The 13196-nt window shown below is 45.4% G+C and overlaps 1 protein-coding gene across 2 annotated transcripts in view; it reads left to right on the forward strand.

The window, feature by feature from the left end:
• LOC127054941 (complement factor H-like) overlaps positions 1-12762 on the forward strand; it is a 104439-nt gene extending 91677 nt beyond the window's left edge. For both annotated transcript variants that reach the window (XM_050961363.1, XM_050961364.1), the window contains 3 exons: positions 7555-7737; positions 8830-9030; positions 12113-12762. In XM_050961363.1, coding sequence (XP_050817320.1) covers positions 7555-7737; positions 8830-9030; positions 12113-12126 — 398 coding nt within the window. In that variant the 3' untranslated portion in view covers positions 12127-12762. The remainder of the gene's footprint in view (positions 1-7554; positions 7738-8829; positions 9031-12112) is intronic.
• Positions 12763-13196: the final 434 nt, after the last annotated feature.

A 13196-nucleotide genomic window follows, 5' to 3' on the forward strand; every position in this document is an offset into this window, starting at 1 on the left:
CAAGAACAAGTCGAGGTCGTTGGGAAAGCCCTTCGACCTCCTATGATTGTTGCCATCGCCTAAAACCGCAGGTGTGATAAGCAGGCTCCAGCTGGGTAGGAGACCAGGATAGCCCCTTGGAAGCCCAACCTCTGCGTGGGAACCAGAGTGGATTGCTCTATAGGAACCATCAGGCCTTGGCCTGTGAATAAGACCGTGACGATGTCCACGCACTGAGCGGTTTGTGTCTCAGAGTCTCCTCGGATAAGCGAATCGATGGTAGGCGGCGACTATGGCCGTAAGCCAGGAGAGTGACCGTTGGCTATAAAGCGGAGGTACCTCCTGTGCGGAGGGAAGATGGCGTCACGAAAGTACGCGTCCCTCATATCCAGGGCGGCATAGTAGCCCCCAGGAGGTTAGGATGGAATAATGGTTCCCAGGGATACCATGCAGAACTTCAACCTCATTCTAAACCGGTTGAGTCCGTTGCAGGACCAGGAAGGTCTGACCTGTGCCCGCGTGGGGGACTAGGGCATAACGGGAGTAAAACCCCTCGCCCCTTTCGCCCGCCGAAGGGGGACAGGGCTGGAGCAAATTAAAGGTGATACACTGTCCCCAGGTACACCTTGGAAGGTTCGTCTCCGGTCCCAGTGGTAATTACGAGGGACCTTGACCTTGGCTCTTTAGGGGGCCTGACGTTCGTCCGCGACCACCTTGGCCTTGCCGTTAGCCAAAGTTCTGCCTCTGGCTAGGCACAGAGTATGGCGGCTGGGGCCAGAAAGGCCTGCGGTTAATCGCCGGCGTATGCATGCTTAGAGAGCGCATTAGGAGCCCATTGACCACCAGGCTTCGCAGCCTGGGGCTGTCCCTGCCACGACGAGGCCTTTACCAACAAAGGGTAAATCCTGAATGGCAAACTGCAGCTCCCGTCGGAGGTTTGAAACCTGAAGCCATGCACCTCATGGCGACGCCCAAGGCCAGAGTCCTGGCCGCAGTGTCTGCTGCGTCCAACGAGGCCTGGAGGGACGCTCCGGGAACCTCCTTTCCTCTGTCCTCCGAGACGGCAGCGGACTCCTGGCGGGAGGTCTGAAGGAAAAACTCCTTCACCCCGGTGCTATAAGTATTGCAGCTAAGCAAGGCTTGTTGCTTTGCTACCTAGAACTGTAGGGCCTCTGCAGAGTACCCTGGCGGCCAAGCAAGCCCATGCGCCAAGCCTCTTTCGGCATTGGGGCGGGCGCCCGCTGGCCATGATGTCAGGATCATGGTCCTGAGCATAGAATCTGCGCATATGGAATGACACAGATGCGTGTGCGGACTGCCACGGAGGTACTAAAGAAGGCACAGGCAGAGTCTCTGACTCACTCGGACCTTGCCCAACTCGGCACCGGGGACCGGCACCGGGAGGCGTACCGGTACCTGGAATGAGATCCAGACCCGCAACCAGAACGGTGCCGGGAGGTCAACCGAGATCTCGAGGCTCGGGGAGAGACTACAGGAGTCAAGGTATCCGCCGCGGCGCCGGGAGTCGGAACGGTGCCGACAGCAGGTCGGCGAACGGAATACCGGGCGGTGCAGCGAGTGTGACCAGTACCGATGAGGAAACAGCATCGGGACTGCCGATGGTGCCGGGCGTGTCGACAGAACCTGGAGTGCCTGCGGGACCGTAATCATGAACGGTGCCGCTCTGCTGTGCTGACAGAGGACGGTCACCTGAAGAGACTGTATCAGGCAGCATCGACTCTGTCATGGCAATGAAATTCCTCGCCGTCGGTAACGTCTCCGGCGTGGAGGGAACAGCAGGCTCAACCACAGCGCATAGTGGGGAGCTGTCAGGCATCGGATTCGACGGCCCTTGTGGGACCGGGGTTGACGGTACCGAGGTTCGGTGCCGGGCGATCCGAGTTAGATAAGCTGGCTGGCTGCGGTGCCGTCGGCACGGAAGCAGCAGGAGCAATAAGCTCAACCACGGCGCGTGCCGGGGAGCCGTCAGGCACCGGATTCGATAGTCCTTGTGGGACCGGAATCGACGGTGCCGACATTGTCGGTGCCTCAGAGGCGTCGGTGCTGGGCAATCCGACCGAGACTAGCCCTCTGGCTGCGATGCAGGTTGCACGGAAGCAGGAGCAGGGCTCTCAACCACGGCGCGTGCCGGGGAGCCCTCAGGCCCTGGATCCTAACGGCCCTCGTGGGACCGGGACCGACGGTGCCGACGTCATCGGTGCCGCAGCAGACGTCGGTGCCGGGCGATCCGACTCAGAGGAGCCCTCTGGCTGCGGTGCCGTTGGCACGGAAGCAGCATGAGCAGTAACTCAACCACGGCGCGTGCCGGGGAGCCGTCAGGCACCGGATCCTAACGGCCTTCGTAGGACCGGGATCGGCGGTGCCGACGTCATCGGTGCCGCAGCAGGCGTCGGTGCCGGGCGATCTGACTCAGACGAGCTCTCTGGCTGCGGTGCCGCTGGCACGGAAGCAGCAGGAGCAGTAGCTCAACCACGGCGCGTGCCGGGGAGCCGTCAGGCACCGGATTCTACGGCCCTTACGGGACCGGGATTGACGGTGCCGACGTCGTCGATGCCTCAGCAGGTGTGGGTGCCGGGCGATCCGACCTAGACGGGCTCACTGGCTGCAGTGCCGCTGGCACGGAAGCAGCAGGAGCAGTAGCTCAACCACGGCGCGTGCCGGGGAGCCGTCAGGCACCGGATTCTACGGCCCTTACGGGACCGGGATTGACGGTGCCGACGTCGTCGATGCCTCAGCAGGTGTGGGTGCCGGGCGATCCGACCTAGACGGGCTCACTGGCTGCAGTGCCGCTGGCACGGAAGCAGCAGGAGCAGGAGCTCAACCACGGCGCGTGCCGGGGAGCCGTCAGGCACCGGATTCCACGGCCCTCGTGGGACCGGGATCGACGGTGCCGACGTCATCGGTGCCGGGTGATCCGTCTTAGATGAGCTCTCTGGCTGCGGTGCCGTTGGCACGGAAGCAGCAGGAGCAGTAAGCTCTACCACGGCGCGTGCCGGGGAGCTGCCAGGCACCGGATTCCGTGGCCCTGGGGGACTGGAAACGACGGTGTCGACGTCATCGGTGCCTCTGCAGGTGTCGGTGCCAGGTAATCCAACTTAGACGAGCTCCCTGGCTGCGATGCAGATGGCACGGAAGCAGCAGGAGCAGGGGGTCTCAACCACGGCGCGTGCCGGGGAGCCATCAGGCACCAGCAGGAATCGTAGGCTCTCTCGACCTCGGAAGAAGGGAGCGGTGCCGAGCCGATATCGGTGCCGGCGACGGCCGGTGCCGAAAGGCCTTGGTAGTATCGGCGGGGTCCGGTGCCAAGGAGGCGCTACTGCCCGCCGCTTGATCATCGCTCGGCGCCCCAGGTGGAGGGGTAAGTGAAAATCCCACACCGTTTTGTTCTCGGCTTAAAAGCCTTGCAAATGGGGCACTTAGCTGTCAAGTGTGATTCCCTGAGGCACTTGAAACAGGAGTCGTGTGGATCTCCCTTCGGCCGCGGCTTCTGGCACGCCGGCCCATTCGAAAAACCGGTGAGCCCCGCATGGGCTCCGGGACCGGGTTCATGGAAGGGGCTACTTCCCGAACCCCGCTAACTAAACTAACCATGTTAGCAAAGAAAACGGATAACTATACAAATATATAAATAAAAGGGTTATAACTGCGTAACTATATACGAGAAATACGAGTAGCTAGGGAAGTGGAGGTCAGCTAAGCCGCGCTCCACTGTTCCAACGACCGACACGGGCGGTAAGAAGGAACTGAGGAGCGGGTGGGCCGGCAGAGGTATATATCGAGCGCCATGGTGGCGCCACTCTAGGGGGCGACCTGCCGGCCCACTGAGTTGCTAGGGTAAAAGTTTTCCGACGAATGTGCACGCGCGGCGCGTACACCTAACTGGAATGGATATGAGCAATCACTCGAAGAAGAATTGGGGAGATCTGTGTGTTGGATTTGCTAGCCTGATTTTGCATTCCCTCTGGGGGAATAGGAAAGTACTTTTTGTTTCCAGGATTGGGAACAGAGAGGGGGAGTCACTCTGTTTGGATTCACAGAGCTTGTGTCTGTGTATCTCTCCAGGAGCACCTGGAGGGGGGAAGGGAAAAAGGATTATTTCCCTCTGTTTTGAGACTCAAGGGATTTGGGTCTTGGGGTCCCCAGGGAAGGTTTTTCAGGGGGACCAGAGTGCCCCAAAACACTCTAATTTTTTGGGTGGTGGCAGCAGGTACCAGGTCCAAGCTGGTAACTAAGCTTGGAGGTTTTCATGCTAACCCCCATATTTTGGACGCTAAGGTCCAAATCTGGGACTAAGGTTATGACAACTCTACTGGTTCCTATTTTTTGGTTTTTGACATACCAGGATTGGTGTCTGGGTGAATGTGAATATTTATATTAAAAATAAATCTGCAGAGTAACAGCACCTTTTTCTGAAAGCCAAAATTGTGATTCTAAAAACTAACTAGATAGTAATCTGCAACTAGTGTTTACAATGATTGGTACCTTGACTAAGGCTAAGATTATGTCACGGAGGTCACGGAAGTCATGGAATCCGTGACTTTCAGAAACTTCTGTAACATTTTCTGCTTCTGCCCCAGGGCAATGTAATGTAGTAATGGCAGAACAAAAAGTGAAATACATATATGTTAATATGGATTATTTCTAGGGCTGTCAAACAATTACAAAATTAATCACAATTAATTACAAAATAAAAATATCGTAATTAATCCCAGTTTTAATAGCAGTCCTCTACATTGGTAGTTGAAGCATGAAGGGGCATATGAATGTTTAGCATTTCTGGCGCACAAATAACTTGCAATGCCAGTTACAACAGTCCCATGTGAATGCCTTTTCTCACTTTCATGTGGCATTGTAAATAAGAAGCTGGCAGCATTATCGCTCATAAATGTAAACAAACTTGTTTGTCTTAGTGATTGTCTGAACAAGAAGTAGGACTGAGTGGACTTTGTTTTGTTTTAGAGTGCGGTTATGTAACAAAAAAACTACATATGTAAATTGCACTTTCATGATAAAGAGATTGCACTACAGTACTCGTCTGCGGTGAATTGAAAAATACTATTTCTTTTGTTTCTTTTTTTCAGTGCAAATATTTGTAATAAAAATAATATAAAGTGAGCACTGTACACTTTGTATTCTATGTTGTAATTGAAATCAATATATCTGAAAATGTTGAAAAAACATCCAAAATATTTATAATTAATTTAAATTAGTATTCTGTTATTGCTTAACAGGGCAACTGAAGCTGTGATTAATCACAATTAATTTTGAATTAATCTGTTTTGAGTTAGTTGTGCGCAGGGTCAGCTTCAGCTTTTTTGCCACCTCAAGCAAAAAAAGCAAACCCAAGGGGTGGCCAGAGCAGCATAGCAGGTGGAGGGGGACTCCCGGTGCTGCAGATGTGCCCTGGGTAGCAGAGGGGCGGGGGAGGGAGCAGAGGAAAGCAGGAGGGCAGTCAGGGCTTCCGCCGCACTCCCTGCCAGGAGGGCTCCGCACCGCTTCGGTCGGCAGGTAGGGAAGGATGCGGGCTGCTCTGCCAGGCTTGCTACAGACCTGGCAGCAGCTGAGGCAGACGGAGGGCACAGTCCGCTCCCAGCAGGGCGCTTCTCTCCTCTGCGCCACTGCCCTAAAGGGTGGCTGGAGCAGCGAAGCAATTAAAAAAAAAAAAAGCTTTGAGGGAATGCTGCCCCTTGGAATCTGCCACCCCAAGCACGAGCTTGCTCAGCTGGTGCCTGGAGCAGATCCTGGTTGTACGAGATAACTGTGATTAATTGACAGACATAATTATTTCATTTTATAAAAAAATATTGTTTTTATGCAGCTAGTACATTTCTAAGTAAAACCTTAAGGTCAGAGGAATAAAGGAGAAATGTTCATATAAAATCAGAGTTTTAGCTGAAAATATTCTTGTGCATTTACTGTATTTTTAAATAGTCATTACATAATTATACAAAGTCTTAATGATAGAGGCATAAAGGAGAAGTATTAATACATAGAATGCTGTACTTTTAGTAGAATATATGCTTTTCATGCAGCTAGTGCATTTCTAAATAGTCATTAAATAATTTAATCATTCATCAATAATTCTTTGTGGAATTGTTTCATCAACTTTATTTAAAATTGTACTAACTGCATATTTTCCCCCTAAAAATAATCCTCTGTATATTCTCCTATAGAAATGTACTATTAGAATATTTTCCTCTTAAAAATGAGGAAAATATTCACCTATGTCTTAACACTTCTTTATTCAGCCATTACTAAGATTTCTGTAAACTATTAATGTACTAACTGTCATTTTTCTCTAAAGATGCATATTAGCCTCTCTTTATTTTTCTGTTAAAACTTTGTACACTTGTTTACTAGACTTTATTTAGAATTTCACTAAATATATAAAATGTTTTCTTTCTAGAAGGAGGAAAGGGCAAGAAACATATTTCTTTCATTCTAGTGCATGTAATAAGAATACATTAAATAGAAGGGCAAAACTTTTTTTCAAAATGGCCACCAGTGCCAGAAATTCACATTTCTAAAAGTGAGATCTAGGGATGAGACATAAGGCAAAAGAAGCGGGTCATCAAGCAAAAAGGTCTCAGGCAAACCTCTCAAATCATATGATCAGTACAAGTAAAGCTTTTGTACTACTCGTGTTAATTTGTAACCTTTGTGTTTTCAAAAATTTACCTTGTTTGCCCTAATCCCACATCCCTTTCTATGAGAAAAGAAGCAGAGAGAGGAAATGGGAGCTAGCATTTGAAAGTAAATTTCAGTTTATGAGTTTGGCTTCTCTATTAATTATTTTTAAAATCCACCTCACTGAGGGACCTTTTCAAAGGGCAAAGCTTAGCTACATTTATGAGTTCATCAGTTATAGGGACATCAAGAGATTCTGTCCTCAGATACATTCTTTTCTTTCTCCCCTCATTTTTTTACTATTCATGCCCATTTATCTCTCTAGTGTCACTCTGAGTTTCATATTCCACTCCTTTGGCCTGTATTATCCCAGCTTCTATTTAGTCAGTGTCCTGTTCTCATTATTGTATCCTCAGTCTTGCTCTTCTCTCAATATTCAGATGCCACGGTAATGTCATAATTTACAATAGTCTGAGACAAGTGCTGAGTGCATCAAATGCCGTACATGGTAATATGGTCATGGAGAGAATAGGTACTATACATGGATGTACTTCTCAGTGACAAAAAGCAGGTTGATTGGTCCACATGAGCCTGAGGAGGGGAGTGGTTAAGGCAGAATGGTGGGATTAGTAGGGCAGAGATGACTAACCCAAAAGATCTCAAACTAACCTACATTTTCTGCCATCAGTTCTGTAGTGTTAGTTGTTAATAAACAAACATCATGCTGCTTCAACTATAAAGATAAAACTTTTAGTCTTTTGTGTTCAATTCCAATATCAGGCTGATTCTTTTTTGCTTTTCCCTTGGGATTTTTCCTGCTCTGTCAGAGTATATTGATAGCGCTATTGTGTAATGTTTGTGATCTTACAACGTTTATTGTAAATAATCGCTGATGCAAATATTCTCTATTTCTATACTTACTTTTAGAGGCTGCTGGAAAGTGTGGACCCCCACCTATTATTGATAATGGAGACACCATTGAGTTTGTACAGCAAGTATATGAATCAGGTTTAGCTGTGCAATACAAATGCAAAAGTTTACATGTAATGAAGGGATCTCAATTTGTTCGCTGCGAGTCTGGCCAATGGACAGAACCACCAGTTTGCTTAGGTAGGTACAAAAATATATTATATAAAAAAGAACTGTGGTGAGTATGTATTTTTCAAATTATGAGCCCAATTCTGATGTCACTTGTACTGGTATAACACCACATTAATTCCATCAGTCTGAATGGAGTTACTCCTGATTTAGACAGGAATATGTTAGGGGAAGACTCTCCTTTTGTCCTTTTTTTTTTTTTTTTTTTTTTTTTTAAAAGATCAGGAAATGGCAAACAGCCATGCCATTATAAATATTTAGAATGTATCCCCACAATAATCTCAGTTAAAACCTGTAAAAACCCACTGCAATAAAACCAATGTTTACTGTAAGTGAAAAGATGTATTCAAATATATTTTTAGTTGAAAAGCTTTCAGTTAGAGTTGATGCTTTGAACTACATTTCAGTAACTTATAGAATGGCAGGAGGAATATTGGTCATTGCTCTTTAGAGCTAGGAGTAGACATGATGCTGGCATGAACAGCAGCGGATTCCGCTTTTGCTTAGGGGGAGCTTTAATGGCATAAAGCTAATGCAGTCTGGTCCACTCCAGTGTCTTTCTAACCTCCATATGCTCAGAGTGAGATGAGAAAATGGCTGCTTTGTCCTGGACTTGACTTCACATCTTGGGAATAACCTGACATGTCCTCGATCTCCCCTGCCTTGTCACCTGAAAAAGGGGTGGGGGATGACAATGGGGAGCTTGATTTGCTAGCTTTATACCAGCAAAAAGCATCCTTCCGCATGGAGAGTATTCTGTTGGCCAGGTATAGTTAGGTTCTGGCCCATTTGCATCAACTGAGTGTCACAAAGGAGCCACAAAGTAAAATGGAATCAAATCCTCTCTGTTCATCTACCTCAGTCTCCTCTGAGTCCCTTCCCACAATATCACACAGTTTGGTGTGAAAGCCTCCTCTAGAGTTCCTTTTTGTTCTCTCAGCTGTTCCTCCTCTCCTTTCCTTTTCAAATCTTGCCTGAAAATATTTCCCTGTTTTATCTAACTATGTAAAGCATTCGGGGACAGGGTCAGTGTCAATATAGTTAATCAAATTTCCAATAATAGATTCACATGTACATAATGACATTACATTTTTCTTTTTCCAGAGCCATGTACAGCATCCCCAGAAGACATGGAGAAAAACAATATTGAGCTGAAATGGATGCAGGCCACTAAACTGTATTCAGAAAGTGGAGATTTTATTGAATTTGACTGTAAACGGGGATATGAGAGGGATCCAATATCTTCTGCACTTAGAGTACAGTGTATGGAGGGAAAATTAGCATATCCTAAATGTAAGGAAAAAGGTAAGTAATCTCTATTTACACTACAGTACTGGTGAATCATCTGACTAAAAGATTTCTTAATTTTTACTGAGGAATTCTAGGGTTTAAAAAATACAAAAATGCATGGCCAAGTGACACTGTTGTGATGAGTACCATACAAACTCATGAGAAAGCATGGATCCTAATCCAGACTTCTTGCAAATTGAGGTAAAGAGATGCAGCTCACAAGCAAAGTGACCACACTGTTACTTGAGGGACAATCACCTCTAACATCTGGGCCTCTGTGGGTTACAGACAAGATAGAAACATTTTGCAAAGTGTCTTGTCTTACCTAACTTCTCTGGCTGGCCCGGTTCCTCATCCAGACAGCTGACTTCTATTGTGGTCTTCAGTCCTTTGATATCCCTCTGAAGCTGATTTTTGGCTCCTAAATCCTTGCTTCAGCAAGCACTGTTAACAGGTTATGTGTTAGGCAAAGTTCCACTAGTCTCCTCTACTTCCTGGGAAACCATCTGATCCATGGGAGTCAGTTTGCTTGTCACCTCATTTATCTGCCTTGCCATTCCAGGGTGGGAGTATTGCAGCTGGGCTTCTCAGTCTGCCCAGATACTTAGTAGCTTCTACCTGAAGAAAGGTTTAGGCCATGTCTATACTTACAAGCTGACAGCAGCACATTTGTACCAATACCGCTCTGTGCTGTCACAGTGCTCATCTAGCCTGCTTTGGAGGACAGGGTCAAAATTCAAAATGATCTGGACAAATTGGAGAAATGGTCTGAGGTAAACCGGATGAAGTTCAATAAAGACAAATGCAAAGTGCTCCACTTAGGAAGGAACAATCAGTTTCACACATACAGAATGGGAAGAGACTGTCTAGGAAGGAGTATGACAGAAAGAGATCTAGAGGTCAAAGTGGACCACAAGCTAAATATGAGTCAACAGTATGATACTGTTGCAAAAAAAGCAAACGTGATTCTGGGGTGCATTAACAGGTGTGTTGTAAACAAGACACGAGAAGTCATTCTTCTGCACTACTCTGCATTGGTTAGGCCTCAACTGGAGTATTGTGTCCAGTTCTGGGCACCGCATTTCAAGAAAGATGTGGAGCAATTGGAAAGGGTCCAGAGAAGAGCAACAAGAATGATTAAAGGTCTTGAGAACATGACCTATGAAGGAAGGCTGAAAGAATTGGGTTTATTTAGTTTAGAAAAGAGAAGACTGAGAGGGGACATGATAGCAGTTTTCAGGTATCTAAAATGGTGTCATAAGGAGGAGGGAGAAACAAGAAGCAATGGGCTTAAACTGCAGCAAGGGAGATTTAGGTTGGACATTAGGAAAAAGTTCCTAACTGTCAGGGTAGTTAAACACTGGAATAAATTGCCTAGGGAGGTTGTGGAATCTCCATCTCTGGAGATATTTAAGGGTAGGTTAGATAAATGTCTATCAGGGATGGTCTAGACAGTATTTGGTCCTGCCATGAGGGCAGGGGACTGGACTCGATGACCTCTCGAGGTCCCTTCCAGTCCTAGAGTCTATGAATCTATGAAAAAAATTATGCCAATGAGAGAGAGCTTTCCTGTCGACATAGTCAAACCAACTCAGTGAGATCTCTCATTGACATCGCTCTGTGCATGTGTGCGCTTATGATGGCAAAAGTTATGTTGCTCGGGGGGTATTTTTTCACATCCCTGAGCAACAAAATTTTACCAACATAACTATTAGTTTAGACATGGCCTTAGACTGCATGTCATCTCTCAGTCCTTTCTGGTAAACCTCCCACTGTCACTTCAATACCTTTTGCAAAGTCTCCAGGTCATGTTTTAGCTGCTGTTTTAATTCCTTTTGGTCATCTTTGACTTTGCGCTTTTTAGCCTAAGCCTTTAGCCAATATTCAGGGTCTTTCACCATTTTTTAAGTTGAGAGGAAAAAATTGGTGTAGTATCAAGTATTTCCATGACACAGCCCTTGTTATTTACAAAGAATGGACACAAAGTTCTGTTTCTCTGAGCAGTTGGCTCAGACAACAGGAGGCAGTTTCCTTGCTCACAATTCCAAGCCTACCTTTACATTCACCAGTCTGACCAAAAAGATCTTTTCTGTCAGGGCCATGCTACCAATAAGTCTATTGCTGTCTCTCCATAGCTTTCTGGCATGCTCACACATTCATACATGCATGCACACACTCTCCATCCCTCCCTCATTTAATCCCCAGCCCTCCCATTGTCAATCCCTAGAGAAACCACTCAATCAGAATTGCTCTAGCCTTTGCCCACGCCTTGCATATGGTCTAGTCCATGGGCAGTAGTTTCCATTGTGTCAGCTATCACTAGACAAAGGGGCATGTAACTGCTTCCTCATTTAGCCTGAATGAAAGATAAGTATCATGCCCATCAGTTTCACTGAGGTCTGTGACTGCCCATCGATCAGACCTACTTATGGCAAGCTACTCTATCTCCAGTGCAACAATGCTGTCACATTTATGGATGAAAAAATATATTTTGTCTTACATCATTCTAGTTCTCCTGTCTTCTGACAAAGAATACTCATAACTCCAGATCTTCCAATATTAGGATGACTATATCATTGTGGCAATTCCCACATCACCTTTTGTAAACTGATGTGAGAAATGACACCTCCTTTATAGCATTATGGGAACAGAAGCAAATAATTCATGCATACATATGAAGAAGGCTGGCTGGAACCAGCTGATAAGAAGTCATGGACCGAAACAGGTTCAAGATCCCTGTTCCAAAAACTCCATCACCTTCAAATGCTAATAACTACACCATGGATACTGATAAAATACAGTAATATGTATTCAATCAATGTATGGTTTTCTGTGCTACTTCAAAATAAGTAATCATTTTTAATATAAGAAGTAGTTGAACCGCTGCAGTTTGGAGTAACTGCAATAATATTTGATGGAGTTTGTTCCCATTTACTTTCCAAAAAAGGTTAAAACAATCCAGTATAAGTTTTATGCCATTCTGTTGAAATCAATAGTCTGTTCCTGTGCAGTCCATAGGGAAGTTGCATATAATATTTGTTTTAAAAAATTGACATGTACTAAACTGATTTTCTAGTGTTTGTTCTCTCTCTGACAGGTACTTCAGGATGAATAAAAAGAAGCATCAATCAGATAATTTTAACTGAGATCTGAGGCTCAGAATCCTCTGACTAGTTATTTGTAATGTTCACACATTATGTCCTTTGTCAGTATTTTAGCTTAAATTGATTACATGTTTCAGTTCAGTCACGTTTTTTATCATTGGTCACAACGGTTTAAAATATATAGTCATAAAATAGTAACAACAGATCGGCAAATAAGTTCACACTCAGATCAAACTACAACTTTTTATATTTAGAAAAGGAAATTTTAAGGGAAATCATACACATCTGCGCATCTTGAATTACACACTTCCTGCTCACTGAAAAAGAAAGCAGTAGTATTTCCCTCCAGCCCAAATCAGGAACTCCAGGAAGTCTCATTAGAATCATTAATCGTGAGAGATTTTTAAGCCCAATCACCACATCAAAATGTTTGGGATATGCATGGAGGTTTTTTTGAGTTCTGCCCATCACTATTAGCTGCTGGTGATCATTCTTCCAAATATTTTAGTCCATGTAACCAAAAAATGATCCTGTCATCTAGCACAGTTGTACAGAAAACATTGACTTCTCTGCTTAAAATTTAAACTCTTAGTGTCTTAATTATGTCTTCTTTTTAAAATTAAAGATTTGTATGTTTCATTTACCACTATTCTTAAAAGGTCTGTTATTTGGACTTTTTCGGGTTTTTTATTAACAGCATTATCTATAGTAAAGCAAGAAGGAATCTTATGATTTGTTGAAAAATGGAGACAAAGATGAAAGCCTGCGGCTAATTTGAATATCAACATGATACATGCATTTGACAGTGTGTGAATAAATTGTCTATTCCTATTTTCCACTGTATGCAATAAACTGGAAATTAGACTAGTGTTTTGATAAAGATGAATCGTTATCAGATTCCATACAGACAAATACATGAAGATAAAGTGAAGACTGAGGGGATGCTATAGGTAGGGAATGGATCAAATTCTGGACCTGTGGCATACGCCAGTAAGCACACTTACACAATAGAGCTGAAAAAACTGTGCATTTACTTTCCCCAAAATTTTGAAACTTTTCACATTCTTGCAAGACTGC

The sequence above is a fragment of the Gopherus flavomarginatus genome, chromosome 7 (assembly GCF_025201925.1).
Source record: "Gopherus flavomarginatus isolate rGopFla2 chromosome 7, rGopFla2.mat.asm, whole genome shotgun sequence".
NCBI lineage: Eukaryota > Metazoa > Chordata > Testudines > Testudinidae > Gopherus > Gopherus flavomarginatus.